Genomic DNA, 20,424 nt, shown 5'->3' with positions numbered 1-20,424 from the left:
ACACACTGACATAGTCACATGTTCCAAAAGAAAAGAAAATTTGTTCACACTCAGAATTTTGTGCGTTGGAGTAATGTAACAGCTGAGGTTGATTATGACAAAGCAGGAAATGAGGAGGACACAAAAACATTGTAACCCTCATAACCCCTCTTTCAAAAGTGTCAAGCTGTTTCTGTCTGGAATTTGGAAATGAAATTCTTTCTCTCTGGTTAACTTATCCTTTGCCTCAAAGCCTAACAGTCTTCTTTTTTGGGAGACAGTGACTGTCTGAGTAGCTTCCAGTTTGTGAGTGTGTTTTGCTGTTGTAAATCCACTATCATAATAAGGGGTACATTCTCTCTAGTTTCCATAACATGGAATATGGAGAAAAACAATTTTAGTTCTATTCTGCTGAGTCACTTCGTCTGTCAAATCAACACAGAAAATTAAGACAGGTATTCAAATGGTGCAATGAAAAGATATGTTGTTTATTAAAACAATTCTGAAAAAGAATCTCCCCCCCGACTCCAGTTTTCTACTTGGTGATGGTGACCAATTTATGAGCTTTTGTATTTGAAAAATACAAATTTCCCCAAAGAGGTGATATAGTTAGTAAATTCTGACACTAATTAACTGTATAAGCATGACCAAATTACTTAACCTGTTATTCTGGGTCTGTTTTTTTAAGATAAAATCAGATCATATTGACTGCTGAATTCTGATATATATCTGATATATTTTCTTTCTAAAAAAATTTTTTTTTAAGATTTTTTTTTTGACGTGGACCATTTTTAAACTCTTTATTGAATTTGTTACAATATTGCTTCTGTTTTACGTTTTGGTTTTCTGGCCGCGAGGCACATAGGATCCTAGCTCCCCGACCAGGGATCGAACCTGCACCCCCTGCGTTGGAAGGCGAAGTCTTAACCACTGGACCGCCAGGGAAGTCCCATATCTGATATATTTTCAAATTAGGGAAACATGAGTAATATCTGCTGGTGTTAAGTTGGGTAGTCTCCCAGTTTTCACTAACACCTTCCTGACCCTTTTTCAAAGTTGCTTCTGAGAAACTCCTCTGAGCAGCTGAGTAACTGGTGATTCTTGATTGCCTGCACCTGCCAGGCCTGCCCTGGCAACCCCCCCCCCCCTTTATTGGGATGACCAATGCCTAGCTTGGGTAGTACAGACCCATTCTCTCTCTTTCCTTCTCCAAATTTATTTCCTCCCCTTTGGCTTCTACTAATTTTGGGAAGGAGTCCAATGTTTTTTTTTCCTTTGGTGCAAATGTATACTGACTATAGAGGCTGACTTAACTTGTGGCAACTTCTACCTTTTATTTGAAAATAAAATTAGGATAGATAAAAATCGTATTTTGTAATTATATAGTAGCTTACAAATATATGCTTTTTTCACTGCTTTCCAGTATTGGACGCTTTTTTTTTGGCTGTGTTGGGTCTTTGTTGCTGCAAGCAGGCTTTCTCTAGTTGCGCTGGGGCTACTCTTCATTGCGGTACACAGGCTTCTCATTGCGGTGGCTTCTCTTGTTGCGGAACACGGGCTCTAGGTAACGAAGGCTTCAGTAGTTGCAGCACATGGGCTCAGTAGTTGTGGCATGCGGGCCCTAGAGGGTGTGGGCTTCAGCAGTTGCGGTGCGTGGGCTCAGTAGTTGCCGCGCATAGGATCTAGGGCACGTGGGCTTCAGTAGTTGTGGCTCACGGGCTCTAGAGCGCAGGCTCAGTAGTTGTGGCATATGGGCTCAGTTGCTCCATGGCATGTGGGATCTTCCTGGACCAGGGATCGAACCCATGTCCCATGCATTGGCAGGCAGATTCTTAACCACTGCACCACCAAGGAAGTCCCTGGACACTTTTGATTAATACTTATTCCTAAGTATTCTTCTCCCTGAGCTACTACCCAAATTGTCCTAGCTCTTTTCCTCCTGTCCACAGCTATGGGCATTCCCCAAGTTTCTGTGCTTGGCCTCTGCTCCTCCTTGCAATGAGTTCTTCCTGCTGGAAGTCATTCAGCCACATAGGCCTAATGATCACTCTTGTGACAGCTCTGATCACTCTTGCAGGTAGAGTTCCGCATTTCTCCTCCAGTGAACACTTCTACCTGGGCAGCCTATTTGTACTTCAAATACTACATGATTTAATAATTTTCTTTTCATTAAAAGTTTACTCCTTGCAACTTTTGTTTTAGTATGTGGCACTATTGTTCTCCCAGAGCCCCAGTACTGAAACTTCATAGTCCATCTACCGATAAACTTATTAGTCCATCCACCCACCGTTCATCAAAAATGTAATGACCACCCCTTGCACCAGGCATACTTGATGCCAAGAACAGGGAGGGAGTGAAGGAATGAACAGTTGACTGCACTACCCTTTTCTCCCACCTCTTTTCTGTGTGGTTGACATTGAGTGGATGCATGATGTTCTGAAAGACCCACTTTGCTTTTCTCTTAATTGACCTTTTTTTTTTTTTTTAGCCACACCGAGTGGCTTGTGGGGATCTTATTTCCCCGACTAGGGATTGAACCAGGGCCCTCGGCAGTGAAAGTGCAGTGTCCTAACCACTGGACTGCCAGGGAATTCCCTCTTAATTGACCTCTTTTATATATCACAAAACTAACACTTCAGATCTCACAGGAGAAAACAGGCATATCACATTGGTTCTCTACATTTTGTATATCCTGAATGACTTGTGGATCCAGAAACCTTCTGAAAGACAGTTCATTTTAAAATTTCCAGTGACATAAATCCTAAAGGAATAAAACTAAATTTCCTTTTCATATTAATATAGTGTTAGTTCCCTCAATCTTAAGCAATTCCCTTTTACAAAGTGCAAATTACTATGAATTGAGACCTTTATTACAATGTTCGAGGTTTGTTTTTTGAGCTAGATTAAGCAAATGTTAGTTTTGCTTTTTAAAGCCTGATTATATTACCTGAGTTCACCAATCAACTTCATTGCATTTTCCACATACTGCTCTAATCCAAAATAGAATCTAATATGATATTCTTTGCCCAATGTATATGTTTAGGAAATAAATATTATTTTAAACACGTAATGAATAGCTGCTAAGTCATGACACTTTAATTTATGGAAAAATGAAAGGAATTCATATAAGTATGAATTTTTATGTCAATGGTACTTATAGTAAAATGCACAATTCTTAAGTCTATGGCACATTGACTTTGGACAAATGTATATACCCATGTAGCTGTCACCCAGATCAAGATAAAGAACATTTCCATCACCCCTGAGAATTCCCTTGTGCCAAGTCAATCACCTACCCCACCATGAGGTGAGCATAGGTCTGATTTTTATTACCATAAATTAATGTTTGTTCTTCGGCTTCATGGAAGTGGAATTATACAGTACATACTCTTTTGTGACTGGCTGCTTTTGTTTTTGTATAATGCTTTTGAGATTTACCCATTTAGTTCTGTGTATCATTTTATTGTGAAATAGTATGCCTTTGTGTGAGCATAATACCAATATGATTTCTAAATTCTATTCTTTTTATACAGTTCCCCCAAAACAAAATGTAATAATCTAAATTAAGTTTCTATCTCTAGGAAAAAAATTAGCAAATTTTTATCCTCAAACATATAGATCATTTTTTTGTTAGAAAATTATCTCTTCTGTTTCATAAACTGCTCTTGAATTTGCATAAGTATCTTCCTTCCAATCTTTTTGGTTTGCTTATATATTACTACTACTACTAGTTAACATCCAATGAGTGATTAAGTACCAGGCTCTGTGCCAAATTCTTTATGTGAATTACTCTTTAAATTCTTACAATAACCCTATGAGGTAGCCAGCTTTAGTTTAGAAATGGGTTTTGTAACTTGCCCAAGGCCACAAAAGTAGGAAGGGACAGAGATGGGATTTAAACTCATGTGCCCTTAATTTTGCCATACTCTTTAGCACTAATGTTTATTAGAATGGCCACATATATGATCACTTTGGCTCGCTAAGTTTGATCCTTCAAATTTTGGATGTGTACATAATAGTTCAAATGGAGTTCCTACATCAGGAAAGAAATGAGCTTGGTGTACCTGAATCAAAATAGCAGAGTCAGGCACTACTGAAAAAAATCTGATCGCTTTGCTTACTTTTGGTAGGCACCACAGTTCTGTAGGTGGCAAGGAGCCTTGGGAAAATATTGCTTATCTTACTCATTAAATGGTCTTTACAAATGAGGGATTAGGATTCCCAGTGAATCTTGCACAAAAATAAATCTGACATTTATGGGCCGTGGTGTGCTAGGTACTGTGAAAGGTGTTTTATGTGTATTATCTCATTTAATTCTCTCAGTTATTCTGCAAGATACCACCTTTTAGATATTAAAAGTTACAAAAATAGTAAGAGATGGGGCCTACATTCAAACCCAGCTGTGTCTCACAATAAAAGTCCATCCTTTTAACCATGGTGTTTCCTGGACTCTGCCTGAGTGGTATAGATCTTCTTAGTGGTATAGATCAACATGGTTCCTGATTCTGTAAGAGATGCATTGCTGTTCTTTTTAAAATTTTTCCTTCATTATTGAGATCAGGACATTAGGGTTCTGTTTTTTTGTTTGTTTTGGTTTTTTTTTTTTTACTGCACCAGGAATAATAATATCCTCTAGATTTTCAATACAGTGTCCATTTCATGACTTGTAATTTTGGGAAGAGGGAAGGTGGTCCTAGGGGTGGCATCTAGGGATGTTTCACCATCTCTTTTTTTCTAGAAGGGTAGTGAAACTGACTTCCAGAAGGCCAAATGATACATTGCCCACCCTGCACTAAGCTCTATCTGTACATGTTCCATAATGGCACCCATCCCTGTTGCCATTTTGATGACTTTGATGATAAAGTAGATCATCCATCTAGTGCATTGACTCCTTCACTTCACTAACCTGTTTGTTCTACCCCAGCCATCCACTTCCATGGGTGCATTCTGTACCTTGCCATTTAGCAGTGGTGCCAGCTCTGTAATCTTAATTTCAAGTATCCACTTCTTTGCCTACCATCTCTTTTCATTCCAGCAGATTTGCTTTAGTATCATCACTGCTAAAATGTTACTCCACTGGGACGACCTATTCATCATATACCACTTACTATTATTGTTCAACCTTAACCTCCTTGTCTACCTGAGATTTCATGGTCTATTGTAATAATCATTCCCTTGAAAATACCCTCAATTCCCTTGCCTATCTTTTCTTCTGCCTTAGTCACCTGGCAAACTCTCAACTCCTGACGCTGGAGGAGATTACTTAGGTAGGGTGACTGGTTTTACTTTAAGTTCAAGACAAAATTCAAATACATGATCAACATTGCCTAGCAATCCTATCTTGTTTCTCTAGAAAGTTTGCCTTTCCACTCAATAAAATAACTGTTTTATACTTTCTCTTCTCTCCTTACTCTTCCATACCCTGCTTCTCTTAGCCTCTCCTTCCCCACAGCTGATGACTTCATCCTTCAATGAGAAAGTAAAAGCCATCAGAATGAACTCTCATCATCCCAGCAACAGATTTAGAAGCTGTCAACATCAGTACCCCTCTCTCCTTTTTCTTCTTGTGCAGTCCTAGAGTGTCCCTCTGGCTTTCACCCATCTTTTCCTTGCCAACTAAATTTTTTTTTTTTGGCCCCCCAGCATGCGCAATCTTAGTTCCCCAAGATCAAACCCATGCCCCCTGCAGTGGAAGTGCGGAGTCTTAACCACTGGACTGCCAGGGAAGTCCCCTTGCCAACTGAATTTAATGGACCCCTTTCTCTCTTAAGTCATCTGAGCTTTGAGGGTGCTCTCCTCAAAGAGAGCTCTCCTTTTCTCTTGAAACACCATCTTCTTTCAGCTTTTTGACTCTATACTCTCCTGTATTTCTTCCCCATCTTTGGATGCTCCTTCTCAGTCTCCTTTATGGTCTTCTTCATCACTATCTTATGTATGAAGATGTAGTTCCTGCCTAGATAGCTACAGCTGATCTTTCAGGTTTCAAGCTTTAATGTCATTTCCTCAGAGGACTTTGAAGACCAGACTAGTTTAGGTCATCAATTTGTATGTTCTCACTGCACGTTGTACTTTTCTTTCATAGGATGTATTACATATGAAAATAAATTATTTCGTGTGTAATTATTTGTTCAATGTCTGTATCCTATTCTGAATTGTCTGTATTGCTCATCAGGTGTCCTACATGCCTGGCACAGAGTTTGGCATGTAATAGACACCCAATAAATATTTGTAGAATGAATGAATTAATATGTAAGTGACTCAAAGGGTTCAACAAATGTTAGTTCTCTTTTCCTTTTCCATCTTATATTTAGAGAAGCATAGTTAATCCCAGGGTTGTAGAGTCAGAAAACGCTATTTCTATAGAAGAAAGACAAGTTTATGGTGTGATGGACATTGACATATGTTTAAAATTACTCAAGACTTGCCCATGGACACCATTTATAGGCAATTGAAAATATAGATCTGGATCTCAGTAAAGAAGTCATAGTTAAGGATCATAACATTTTATATTTTACATCTGTTTTAAAAATTGTTGTGGTCTTCTATGTGTCTTAAAATGGAGCGAAGGTGGACAAGAGGGCTTCCAGGGTCAAATATAAAACATACAGTTCATTTGGTACAAATTAAAATTATTTAAACTCTGATCTGATTAGAGTCAGTCTTGAAAGAGTTATAATAGAAATTGTAATGCAAATAGAATTGTATTTTCTTTTTTCCCCCTACTTTTTGAAAATAAATCTTGAGCACAGATCTAAGGCCTTTTCCTAAAAAAAAAAGCAGAAAAGTACTCACTCACAGATGGTAGTATTCCAAAGTCATGGTACATGAAAGGTTATAGGGGTTTTGGAATCTGCCAAAGTTAATTATAGTCTTACAGCTCTGGAGAAGACCCAAGAGAAGTCAATTTCAAACAAAGGTCAGGGTTAGTTAGAAAGTCATATCACACTTAAGCTTGAACTCAAACAAGGTTGCCTTAAATAGTTAAGGTCTGGTGAGTATCAAATTTCATAATTGTCAGGTACTTATAAATTTTAGACTTGTAAAATCATGGAACCCTTTAAAAAAGACTCTTGTCTTTATGTATTTTCAATAAATGAGCTGATTCTTATTTTTATGTGTAAAAAAATGAATAAAGAAGGATGTGATGACTTCCCACCCGGAGCTATGTTTCTAAGAAGCCCCAGTGTTGAGACAGTGAAGCTGTTCCCGGCTCAGGCACTGCAGTGCACCGTACGGCAGCTCCCCTGAATTGCAGACCAGGTTCTGTGCAGCACTGGGCATATTAATCTTACAAACTCCTATCTGTTCTAGGGTGGTAAACTCATGTTCATACTAGGATAATAAACAGTTTTCACTTTCATTAGCAGAGGAGTAGGAGATCTTGGATTCTAGAAGAGTAGCTGAGAGAATCTAGCTAGAGAATATGAGGGAAAGCTGCCCAAGACAGTTTCCTGGTTGTGCTCCACGGATGCTTGTGAGATATAGGACTGCATGTTGTTCTGTGATTCAGGTTGTACTTAATTCTAGACTTCGAGGTGAATGAATTGCTAATATTAAAACTTTCCCCACACTTGAAGAACTCCTTGTCACTTCTTTTACTGTGTCACAACCAACTCCTTTAAATTTTGCCGTATTTTTTCCTTAGATAAGAGCACCAAGGCAGTTCCTTTACACGTTTTTCTTCTCAACAGTGGAATGCAAGCAAATCAATATTTACTGGTCTTTTGTGCAAAGCTCAGTAAAATAATAGATTTTACTTTGCCACTTAGGGAAAAAAATAAGACCTTGTGCCATTGGGAAGCTGGGGGAGGGAGACTAGTGGCAAAATTATTGGTGAATTAAAGTAGATATGATGATAATGCAACTGGCCCAATAAAAAGTCTGAGAAATCAACTATTGGTAGTAAAATAGAAAGAAGCTGTTACAGTCTGATTTAGGGTGGCTGGTACAAAAAAATATAGTGAATAATGCATGCAGTGTATTCCTCTATGATTTTTTTTTTTGGCCATTTCCCAGTTCTTGGGCTTTTGGAGACATATATGTAGATGTGGGTAGAAATACTTTAGAAAAGGGATAATCTTCCAGATATGTTGATCTAAGATACACTTTTCATGAAAACCTTCAGATATGAATGTTTGAGTTGAGTTAGCATAAATAAGTGAAAGTTCTTCTGTATTTGAACCTTGTGGATATGAAATTCCACTCCTCCTTATTACTCTGTTATTTTTTGAGCTACTAGTTACTTCAACCAGACAGATATTTGCTGATAGCAAGAGCTAAGGTTTGGAGCATAGGAAAGTTTTCAAACATATAGTATGGCATTGCCACCTCTGAGGCCAGCAGGAGAAACAAGTGCATTGAGGAGGAACAAAATTCAGTCCCAAGAAAATAATTGCTTAGGTTAGGAAAGAGACTAGCTAATACATGTAGTTGTACAATTGGTTGTGGAAACACCTACTTAAAATCTTCCTAAATTGTTTTATGATATAATTTTTTTGAAAAATCTCTGCCTGGAAAGTGTTTTGGAATCCATTTTTTATGCTTCAAGCAAAGTTATACGGTAACAACATCATATTAGATGCAATCCAGTAACAGCTGGTGTATTTTTGCCAAGAATTTTTTATTAGAACATGTGCAATTTTCTGAAGAATTACAAACATGTAGATAATTTATCTACATTCATTATTTTTAATGAATAAATATCTATTTTTAAAGAGATAGAAAAGCATAAGTGAATTGGGAGATTGGGATTGACATATATACACTAATATGTATAAAATAGATAACTAATAAGAACCTGCTGTATAGCACAGGGAACTCCACTTCGCTGTATAGTAGAAACTAACGCAACATTGTAAAACAACTATACCCCAATAAAAAAATTCTTTTTAATTAAAAAAAATATAAAGAGATAGAAAAGCATAAATCCATATCTATATATGGGTGAGGATAATTTGTAAGTCAAAGACCATAACATATATTTCTTCAGAAATAATGTCAATCTCAAGAATATCTCTCTTTTAAAAATGTGTAATATTTTGGTACAAAATAAAACAGTAGAACTAGATCACTTTCTATTCTGTTTTAAATGGGAATACAAATGTCTTGCTAATAAGAAAGTTATTTTTTGAAGAGTCTTCTTCAAACTAGCAACCAGCACTGATGTTACGTATGGTGTATTGGGCTGAGGTTGTTCTTCCACAAAAATAGTGTTAAAAATGACCTGCAGAACAAGAGAATTGCTGTGTGTAGCACTGAGGACACCCTCACTTCTCTCCTGGGTGAGAACAATAGCACTGCTGCTCCTGCTTTGGAGACCAGCACCTGCCCCCAGTAGAGACGCTTATTTCTAGAACTGAAAAGCGGGTAGTGAGGTGTTACATCCCTTGGGACTACTACTTCAAAGCATGTTATCTGTGAGTTCAACCGGAAATAACATTTATTTTGATTAGAAAACACAATGTCAAATGGTCAAGGAAAGCTTCTGCCTTTTATTAGTCTCCATGCTAACATAAAACACTTTTTAAAGAAAAATTTTTTGTTGGCTTCTTTTCTGTGTTTCCTGTGTTCGTTTTTCCTTTTTCTGTGTGAAAATAAAAGAAACACATACCATTTCATCTTAAATGAAGCTTTCTCAGGGGTACTATTTTAAATAAATCTTTACATAAACTAAAATGCTTTCTAAGGTAATTGTGTATTATTTCCTATTTTTATATTGACTTTAATGACTAAGAATTTACTATGATGTATACATATTATGATGTATGATGTATACATGTTGTATATTTCTTAGCTAAGTCATCTATAAACAGTATAGTAATCTACTCTCCAAGATGTTAAATGATTTATCCAATACATGAAACATTTTGAGATAATTACGTTTATTACATACACCTGTATTATGTCACATAGAATATGTGTTCTGGTCACCACTCACCAGATATTTAAAAAGCACAGAACTTCTCATTTTGAAATATGTATCTAGTAATTTCTGCCAATACACATAAAAATACCATTGAGTTTAATAGCAGTTATTCTGCCTGTAGAAGGTAGTCATGATAATCACTATGGTGTACACCTGAAACAAGTATAATATTGTAACTCATTTATACTTCAGTTAAAAATTTAAACAGTAAAAATTTTAAAAATTAAATAAAAAAGAAGGAACTCATGCCTCTTCAATAAGTTCACTGGGTTATAACAATACCTACTTATCTCACTGAGTTGCTTTTAGATCTGGAAACTAATATTTGGAGGGGTGCTGTGTAATCTGTAAAATGTCTATGAATGCAAGTGGTCTTGCACAGGGGTAAACCAGTTACCTGAGCATAAGCATAAATTGCCTCTCAGTTGGCATTGATTCTTCTGCCACAAGCACTAAGCGTGTCTCTTTCAGGACTCTGGAGTCATGCTCTCCTCCTGCATGGTGGTGAAGTGTTTCCTCAGGATCTGGGTGGTTTGTTGGAGAGTGGGATCTTATGAGCGTTTGACATTGAATAAGAGGCTATGTAGCTAGAATAAACGTGAATGTAGTTCCAGGAGAAAGAGACCAGACACGTAGAATTGCTAAGAGCCTCCTTGCTGCCGAACTTGGATCTAATATTACCAAAAAATGTGCATAAACAAAAGAAAGCTGATGTTGAAGTTTTGCTTATAATAGATAAAATGTTATATTTTTTAGAACGCTGCAAATGTAAACCTATCAGAGCTACACAGAAGACCTATTTCCGAAACAATTACAACTATGGTAAGGATAACTCATGATTGATTTATAAACTGCTGAGTTAAGAAAGGATGTGTATGTGTGTGTAAATAAGAATGAGGCTTAAAAACAAACAAGGACAACTTTTTTTTTGATTGATTGATTTTATTGATTTATTTTTGGCTGCGTTGGGTCTTCATTGCTGTGCGTGGGCTTTCTCTGGTTGCCCCGAGTAGGGGCTCGGGTGGGGTGCGCAGGCTTCTCGTTGCCGTGGCTTCTCTTGTCATGAAGCACAGGCTCTAGGCACATGGGCTTAGTAGTTGTGGTGCACCGGCTTAGTTACTCCGCGGCATGTGGGAATCTTCCCGGACCAGGGCTCAAACCCGTGTCCCCTGCATTGGCAGGTGGGTTCTTAACCACCGCACCACTAGGGAAGCCCCAACAGGGACAACTTTTAAGAGCAAACTCTCCCTGTTCCAAACAACTAAACGGTCTCATAAGGGGACCATTCTCAACAAATGCTTGATTTTTTTGAAGCATATCAGGCAACATTGCTGGCATCTTAGAACCATGCAATTAAGTACACAGAGATACATTTCAAAACAGATGGGAGGGACTCTTCCCTTTCTGACAGGCCAGGGAGGATTTGGAGCTGCAGTGGGTCATCAGTTGTGATTTACGGGGGTGAACAGTAAGTGAGGTAAACAGAGGAGCACTTCAATGCATATGAGTGGTTAAAAGAATCAAACTGGGTTTCTTCAGTCTAACTCATGGAAAACATTGACAGAGTTGAAAAGTAACACAAAAGTTGTTAGTATTCAATTAAGGAAATGTTTTGTTATCTAGCCTGACCTAGACATCTGGTATTCTGATAAACAAAATATTAATTGAAGAGCTACCATTCTAAATGTAGCTGACAAATTTAACTGGAAGAGGAAAAAGTCTGCTGCCTCTGTGCCAAGTACTGTGATAGGTGGTTTCCATACACTGTCTTATGTGATTTTCTCAACTGCGCCATGAGACGTTCTATTATCCTTATTTTATCAATGATTATTGAACCTAAGTTGTCTTTCCTTTGATTATTCAGAATTACTTTTGGGTACTGGGATGCTTCAGAGTCACAAATATCAATTACCATTATATTTCAAAGAGTCAATTAATAGAGTTTTCCAGTTGATAAAATAAGGAACAAATCAGTATTTGCTGTATTCCATAGGCATTTTATTATAATTCCCCCCCCCGGCATTTATGAGATTAATAAAGTTCATGTTACTGTCTCTGTCGATGCTGAGTAAATGAATAAACATGGCAATTAAATAGATTTTTAAAGGCACCTACATTATTAAAATGAGGGCTTTATTATTGAGTTTACATGCCCTACTTTAGAGAATATAGGACATACACAGCAGACTTATCCTACTTTTATAATTTTGGGAATTGTATGGAGAGAAATGGGTAAATCTCTGTAAGAGTAATATTTGATATCTTTGAGAATACTGTGTATTGAAAGGTATCAAGTAAAAGATTCAGTGTAGTTAAATCTCTTTAAAATAAATACACCTAGTTTCTCAAGTTTTTCTTCAATGGAATCAATTTTTATTTTTTGTTTACTAACATCTTTAGAGGAATCTATAGTTTCTCTTAGCCAATGGTAGACACACTTTCCAAGGTTGAAATGTTTACCTAAGATGAGCCTGGCTGCTCACCTGAGGACCCTCTCCTCTACAAAGTGATATGAAATATCACAAGAAAAGGGAAGTCTTAATTTTTAGGAGGTTAGCTTTGTAAGACTGAAAAATGCTATATGAACTTTTAAGTATGGTTATATTAAAAACAAAAGCATGATAGAAATTTTATATTGGGGAATTTTAGTTGAATTTATATTTATTTTACTTATTAATTTTTACTATACCCAACCTTCTTAGTGCTGCAGTGGTTAGTGCTGCTATTTTTGTTAAAAGATAAAATACTACTGGTTACAAGTCATGGGAAGAGAAAATCAGCAACGAGGTAGCTGAGTGAAAATTACAACCGAAAATGGGATACAGAGCACAGTTAATGGAAAAAAGATAATATCTTTCTCATAGCCAAACAATAACTAGATTGCTCATAGTTTAAGGATTTTCACTTGTCTGAGGCTTACTCAGAGCTTCTTTGGGGAAGGCAGGCACTGAAATGATTAAATAGAAGGAAAAACCCTGCAAAGAAAATACATTTTAAATTCCAAAATATGTTGATTTTTGTCTTTCTTAAATATCTACATGTGTCTACTGAGAAAACAAAGTGGGGGTGGGAGCATTTGATAATTCAGATAAAACCTCTGCTTCATTCAGATTAATTCAGTTAAAAGCTCTTGAGCTTTAACAAAATTGTTTGAATAATAAAGTAAGTCTTGTAGAGAGATATTTATTTTGGAGTGGGTACATGTGCTAAAAATTTCTAATAAAAATAGTAGACACACTGGGTAAATAAATCATTAGTTTGAGAAGGTTTGCACAGTTCACTAATCTGTGATAGTTGGTGAATGCTATGAAGCACATTCACATAAGCCAGGACGCACAAAAATGTCTGCTAGCTGGGGTTGTGAATCTATCATCTCATTCTCCCAAATGACATTTCAACAAGGGCAATCTTATCTTTTGTTAAAATAAGAGTAGAACACTAATAAAAAGGGACTCCTTCACTCACAAATTACACCAAGCAGGGACAGCTGGGCAGTTACATTTTGCTTAGTATAAGCTCTCATACTTGAGACAACTAATTCTCTGAAGATTGAAATACCTGTGAAGCAAAAATGAGGTTTTGTCCTAAAGTTTTTAGAATTAGTAGCTTAATTTTTATTGTATGTGTCTTGTACTGGTGGAATGTTATTGAATAAGTTTCTGTATGGAACTGGGGCATTGACGGGAGGCAATGGCTTATTAGCTGGCTTTATATTTTCACGGATTACTTTTTTCTTTGTAGTTCTAAACACCTAAAATATGTGGGAAGGGACTCAGATGAAAGTAGTTTACAGATATATGCCTAAGAGGCTTTCAAATAGTACATTCATTTAGATATGTTGTGTTTTCCTCTGTATAACATCCATGGATATTGAACTAGAGCAATGAGGCTGCCTGGTCAAAAGCCACTGGCTTCTTACTAATTGACATTTTTCCTTCTTCTTAGGCTTTTTCAAACTCCCCCTTTAGGAAAAAAAAAGTAAAAAGCTCATTTACCAGAAGTAGGAATCTAAAGAATTTGGCTCTTCCAAAGGAGAGAAATACAGAAAAGAAGGAGAACTGTACTTTCTAGATTCTGAGTCAAATACTTTGACTTTGCAACTGAATTATTTTTAAGGCAGTTTGTCTTTATATTGAGAAGTCAAGCCGAGTCTTATAAGTTGGGTGCTAGAATATCCCTTGAGAGAGGTAAATTAATGCAATTGACATAGTAGACCACATTCCATAGCACATGAGTGGTGACAGTTTTTATTCAAAAAGAAAATGCAGTATACCTTAAGGAGGGTATGAAAGATAATCTATACTGAAACAAAGGAAGAAAGGAGCCGACGTCTGAACAGTGAGCTAAGATGAGGAAGGTGGAAAGATCGAAGAACAAGCTTGGGAACACCGTAGAACAGAACAACTTTACGACACTAAAGAAAACCCCAACTCTTTAGAAAATCTATTAATAGACCCTATAGAAGAATGCTGACAAAGCAACAAAGAATATTTAAGTACTAGGTCTTTACATATAGTGAAATTAATATAGTTTAAATTCTTCTTGGCACAATTGAAACTGCACATATACATATACACACAACCAAAAAGAAATTTTGAAGGAAAATTACATCCAGATTCAATCTTTGCTTATCTAAATGGTTTCTCACCATGAAATACATGCACACATGTATGCTTATATACACACAAATATAAACTTACATGCAAAGGGGATCAGGGCTGAACATTAAGGGGGCAGGTGTGTTGTGTAGTGTGTCACTCACTACTGTCTAAGGTGAAAATATAGGGTTGACTTTTCCTCTCTATTCTTTGAGCATTAAGTGGATATGAATTGACTAGAAAGAAGCCTATGTATCTTTTTTGAATGCAGTGCCTATTATGTATCATATTACCACATCAGCTTTATTGTCTTTTATCCAGTCATTCGGGCTAAAGTTAAAGAAGTAAAGATCAAGTGCCATGATGTGACTGCAGTAGTGGAGGTGAAGGAGATTTTAAAGGCTTCTCTGGTAAACATTCCAAGGGACACTGTTAACCTTTACACCAGCTCCGGTTGCCTGTGTCCTCCACTTAACGTCAATGAGGAGTATCTCATCATGGGCTATGAAGATGAGGAACGCTCCAGGTAATTCACTCCTTAAGGATTCAGAATAATGACTCCTGGGTTCTTACTTTGGGATCTGTCTACCTTCTGGGGGAATAAAGATCAGTTTTAGTTGGATCCTTCAATTTCATGTATTGGATACAAAAGTATATGTGGGAAATTTGTGGGTGTGCATTTTTCTGGGGAGAGGGATCATAACTTCATTTGTTCTTAAAGGGGTCCATGACTCCCGATTAGTTAGAATTACTGTTCTAAAACTTGGCTGTCCTAGTCTAGTATAAACAGTTAAGTCTTTCTGACAATGATTCCTTGTACTTTTCAGTAATATATTTTAATGTTTCAAAAATGGTTGCTTCTTTAAAAATATAGATTACTGTTGGTGGAAGGTTCTATTGCTGAGAAATGGAAGGATCGACTTGGTAAAAAAGTTAAGGTAAGCCTAAATTTTATGTTCAAAATGATAAACAGAAAATAAAAGTAGAAAGACAGTCATTTGTCATTTAAACAAAATAGCTGCCCTCAACTTCATGAGAAATATTAAAACCTGATACATATATATTTAATATTCCAAGAACTGAGTTTGTCTGTAAGGTCTGTTTCATTTAAGGAGAAAATTCTCTGTGTGTGTATCAGAGATCTAACTACAGCTGCCTAACTTCTCACCATGGGAAGTCTAGCTGTAGTTAGTCCAGCCCTGCTCTGGTGGCTTCCCATTATCATTAGGGCTCCAGGCTCCATCTAGCTTACGGATCTGTCATTTTTAAAGATATTGCTTCCATATTCAAGGTTAGCTGGACGTCACAGGATGGCTGCCCTACCTCCACATCACACCTACATTTCAGGGAGAAAGAAAAGGGAGGTAAAAATAGATTCCAAGCATCCTACCTAGCAATTTTACTTAGGACTGGGTCTCCTGTCCATCCCTAGCTGCAAGAGAAGCTGGAAAATGTAGTTTTTTTAGCTGAATATGTTGGTTCCTTGAACAATTGCAGTTCTGTGAGTCAGAGAAGAAGGGGAGAATAAAGCTTGGGTACAAAACTGCCAATATTGTCCCAATGCATAGACACCAGTTCCTATGTACAAGGTGCAGCCGCATTCATCTGTATGTAAGAGATCTGACCAGATTAGGTCCTTAGAGCAGAAACATAGCTTGATTTTTAAGCCAATGACTCTTAGATTCTGTAAGTGATGCATTTAAAAAAAAAATCACAGTAAATCACTTTATTATAGAAGTTTCCATTTCCCCTTACTAAGCAAATCTGTTTCAACAAAAGGAATGTGGGGAGTATGCACAGAAGGGCAAAGAATCAAAAACCGTGTGTGTGTGTGTGTGTGTGTGTGTGTAGTGGGCAGAAAGGGGGGGAGGGGAGAGTGGGAATTGTACCAAACATAATACATCCTCTTCCCTCTTTGAGTCTGAAGGCTTGGGAAACATTTACAAGGGTAAGTTAAACAACCCCAGGCAGTTTATCTTATACACCTGGCACTTGACACAGCAGACACATTTCAGTTTAAGTGACCTACAAGAAACGTAGAGGGCATTATTTTGCAGGGAGAAAATACCCTCCAGAAAGCTCCCCGCCCCCCACCCCAGTATTTTGTCAAAAGTGAGATGTATTTCAAGTTCAGACTCATGAGAATCTTCTATTTGTATCTCTCTTCAATTTGTTTGGTGTCTGTTAAAAAGTAGCTCTTCTTCAGTGTGTTGGAATCTCTTACTGTCCTTTTAATTCCGTTTTCTGCTTGCTAATGCAGAACAGGAATTTGTCCTAAATTCCTGTACCAGTTGGAAGAGCTTTCAACATCATTGCTGCAAAGCATATAACATGGCTTGCTGCTTCTCTTTTGGTACCAAAACAATTATCATCGTGTAAAGACCCAGGACACATGGCGTGTTTGTCCTTTTTCCTAGTAAGGCAAAGATATTTTCCATTGCTTTCTACAGGGAACTCACAGTTATTATTGTGAACTCATTTATATTTTCAGTCTGGATTTAAACATGCTGAAGGGAAGAAATAACTTGAACAATTTTTAATTCATACGCAGAACTCAGGGTTAAAGACCATAAATGGGAAACCTCTTTTGGCTAGAATCACTGAGATTCTTACTGTAGTTTTCCAGTCAGTTCTGAAGATGTAAAAAAGAGTTTTAGGGAGGATACTGGTTTTTTTTTTTTAAATAAGAGTTGTCCTTTTCAGCTGATTTTTTTTGCTCTCAGGGATAGATCAAGAATTAAATAAAGACTTTTTTATGGTTTTGCAATGCAAATTTTTTTTTTAAACCTAAGTCTCTGTAATAGCAGGTTGTTCAAATCAAGATATTTGGCCTGCCTTGGGGAGCTGAAATTCAGACTTTTTTTTTAATGTGAAAATCCAGTAAGATTGTGGAGTTAAGTGTGCTAAAATGAAGAATTACTTTCAGTAATTTCAGTAATTGAAAATAGAGAATTTGTTATCTACTAAGAATTTTATACATTTTTCATCTGTGAATCTTCAGAACACTAAGCAGATGCTAGAATTAATTCTAATATGTAAATGATAAGGTCTAGTAAGTCCAAGAATCTTCTAATGGTAACTGAATTAGAATTTGAACTTGGGCCATCTGACATTAGCTCCTTGCTGCTCAAAGTGTGGTCCCTGGGCCAGCAACATTGGCATCACCTGGGAGCTTGTTAGGTATGAAAATCTTGGGCCCCGTCCCAGACCCACTGAATGAGGATCTGCAATTTTAACAAGATCTCCAATTTATTTCTATATTCATTGAAGTTTAAGAAGTACTGCTATAGCCCTTATTCTTATTGACTACCTGTAATACCATAATATAACTTCTTTTTAAATTATTATATTCAATAATGTAAACATTATTGAAATTGTTAATATGAAATATTAATAAACTTGATTGTAGTTATTAGAAACATTGGTGATGTCTGCTTTGTAAAACGTAGAATGAGGGCAGAACTTTGTTCTGTTTTGTTGCACTTGGTAGATATTATTTAGGAAATATTTTTAAGGGACTCTACCCCCTCCCCCCATTTTCATTTTTTTCACTGCTCAAATCACACAGGTTTAAAAGGCTGTGTTTTTACGAGTCATAAGAGAGGAAAATAAAAAGTAGCCCTTTCTTCAAATTCTCTATGTAAATCTTCCATTGGTTGGTCACCCATGAAGTAAGTACTAGACTTGTATATGTTACCTCAGGAAATACCCACAGATATCAATGTATATTTGTGTCACCGTTTATTGGAGATTTTAAGTTTAAGATTTGATATGAAAGCATTACTGATACATTACAAGTGGCCAATTTTGTGCTTTTTCAAATCAAAGAATTATGTTTCTATAGCGTCCATCTCATCGTTACCCTGGGATATAGATTTTATACTTTTGGAAAAGTAGTAAAATGCTTTTGAGATCTGATTTTGCAGTCTTACTCAGTTGTTAGAATAATAGAAGTGATGACCCTGGTAATATGTGCTTGTGACCATTTTCTGTTTTAAATTTCACAGCGCTGGGATCTGAAGCTCCATCATCTTGGACTGAATAAAAGCGATTCTAGCCATAGTGATTCCACTCAGAGTCAGAAGTCTGGTAGGAACGCTAACCCCCGGCAAGCACGCAACTAAATCCTGAAATGCAGAAAATCCTCAGTGGACTTCCTATTAAGACTTGCGTTGCTGGACTAGCAGAGGAAAATTGCACTATTGCACGTCATATTCTATTTTTTAACCACAAAAATCAGGTGGTAACTGATATTACTTCTATTTTTTCTTTTGTTTTCTGCTTTTCTCCTTCCCTCCATCCCTACCCCCCTTTTTTGTGGTCTGGGTGCAGATCCTTAAATATATTATATGTATTCTATTTCACTAATCATGGGAAAACTGTTCTTTGCAATAATAATAAATTAAACATGTTGATACCAGGGCCTCTTTGCTGGAGTAAATGTTAATTTACTGTTCTGCACCCAGATTGGGAATGCAATATTGGATGCAAAGAGAGATTTCTGGTATACACAGAAAGCTAGATAGGCTGTAAAGCATACTTTGCTGATCTAATTACAGCCTCATTTTTGCATGCCTTTTGGGCATTCTCCTCACGCTTAGAAAGTTCTAAATGTTTATAAAGGTAAACTGGCAGTTTGAAATCAAATGCCACACAGGCAAAGCGATCAAGCACCAGGAAGCATTTATGAGGAAACGACACGCAAGACGAATTATTTGCAAGATTGGCAGGAAGCAAAATAAACAGTGTTAGGAGCTGGGGAAAGAGCATTTTGCCTGATCGAGAAGCACAACTGAAACCAGTAGCTGGTTGGGGTGTTAACAGCAGCGTTTCTGTTTTGGCAACACATTCGATTTGTTTGTGAATATATTAATCAGCATTAGGGAAGTGAATTATAACCAGACATCAGCTGTTATCAGCATGGCTCTGTTTAATTTGCTTCCTTTTAGATAAACCCATTGGTGTAAGTCTTTTTTTTCTTCTTCTTTTAAAATAAATCTCACTTGCTGCATTTGACCAGGAAAAGAAAGTGTGTAAGCATATGCACCAGGGTGTTATTTTTTTAAAGATATGGGGCTCTCTAAAATGCTGTAGTTGCAAGATGGTAAAACGTGCAAGATTCTGGGTGTGGGTGTGTCTGTGTGTGTTAGTGTGGGGTGTGTGTCCGTACACTCACACCCAAGCTGAACTGAATTACAGGCCTGTGCAGTGGCCTGCACTTTATCATTTGGATCTGTGCTGTTTAATGCTCAGTAAAATATGCTTAATAAAAGGAATTACGGTTGTCAGGAGAGAGGTGACTCTGACTTTTGAAACAAATGCTCATTCTCATTACCCAAGCTGCAGTGGGGTCCCTCCGGGGACCATGGGGAACAAATCACTTCTTCCTCCAGCAGGGGTTCTTTAGAGCCTGTGCCCATCACTTGACAGTCTCATTCTCTTAAATTTACATTTTTGATATTAGTATTAATAGAACCAAATTTCTAAGCTGTGGCATGCTGAAAAGAAAACACCTATGAAGCAAATGGTGCTGTTTCCTTCTACAAGGACAAACATGCAAGAAAGAAATTCATTCCTGAACAAAAGTTCCCTAAAATGGTAAATAACAATTCATCTAAATTCCCTCTTTTGGAAGTAAGAGAACATCCCTGCCTCCTGACTGACCCCCAAACCCTAACCATTTCCACAATCCCAGAAGAAGGAGTTCTCACCTTTGCCTACATCAGGCCCACATAGTCTTTGAGCTGCCATATGGTTGCTTTCAGGTATTTTCACCATCTGCCCTTTGGGCTTTACTCTCAGATGGCTAAGACAGGGTCATTTCTTTCCAGATGCTGCTGTTGTAGCCCACAAAGGGGAGTTTGGGTGTCACGGGGTAGTAGTGAAGTCCCACAGTGGATGAACTGCACCTCAGTATCTCTC

General features: G+C 37.2%; 1 protein-coding gene across 1 annotated transcript in view; it reads left to right on the top strand.

The window, feature by feature from the left end:
- Positions 1–19,793, top strand: part of FRZB (frizzled related protein) — a 33,044-nt gene extending 13,251 nt beyond the window's left edge. Inside the window, exons 3-6 of the mRNA XM_059928281.1 lie at positions 10,661–10,726; positions 14,824–15,028; positions 15,377–15,440; positions 18,510–19,793. Coding sequence (XP_059784264.1) covers positions 10,661–10,726; positions 14,824–15,028; positions 15,377–15,440; positions 18,510–18,626 — 452 coding nt within the window. The 3' untranslated portion in view covers positions 18,627–19,793. The remainder of the gene's footprint in view (positions 1–10,660; positions 10,727–14,823; positions 15,029–15,376; positions 15,441–18,509) is intronic.
- The last annotated feature ends 631 nt before the right edge of the window (positions 19,794–20,424 follow it).

Source organism: Balaenoptera ricei, chromosome 7, assembly GCF_028023285.1.
Source record: "Balaenoptera ricei isolate mBalRic1 chromosome 7, mBalRic1.hap2, whole genome shotgun sequence".
In the NCBI taxonomy this organism is placed as follows: Eukaryota; Metazoa; Chordata; class Mammalia; order Artiodactyla; family Balaenopteridae; genus Balaenoptera; species Balaenoptera ricei.
This window is presented reverse-complemented; position numbering and strand designations above follow the sequence as displayed.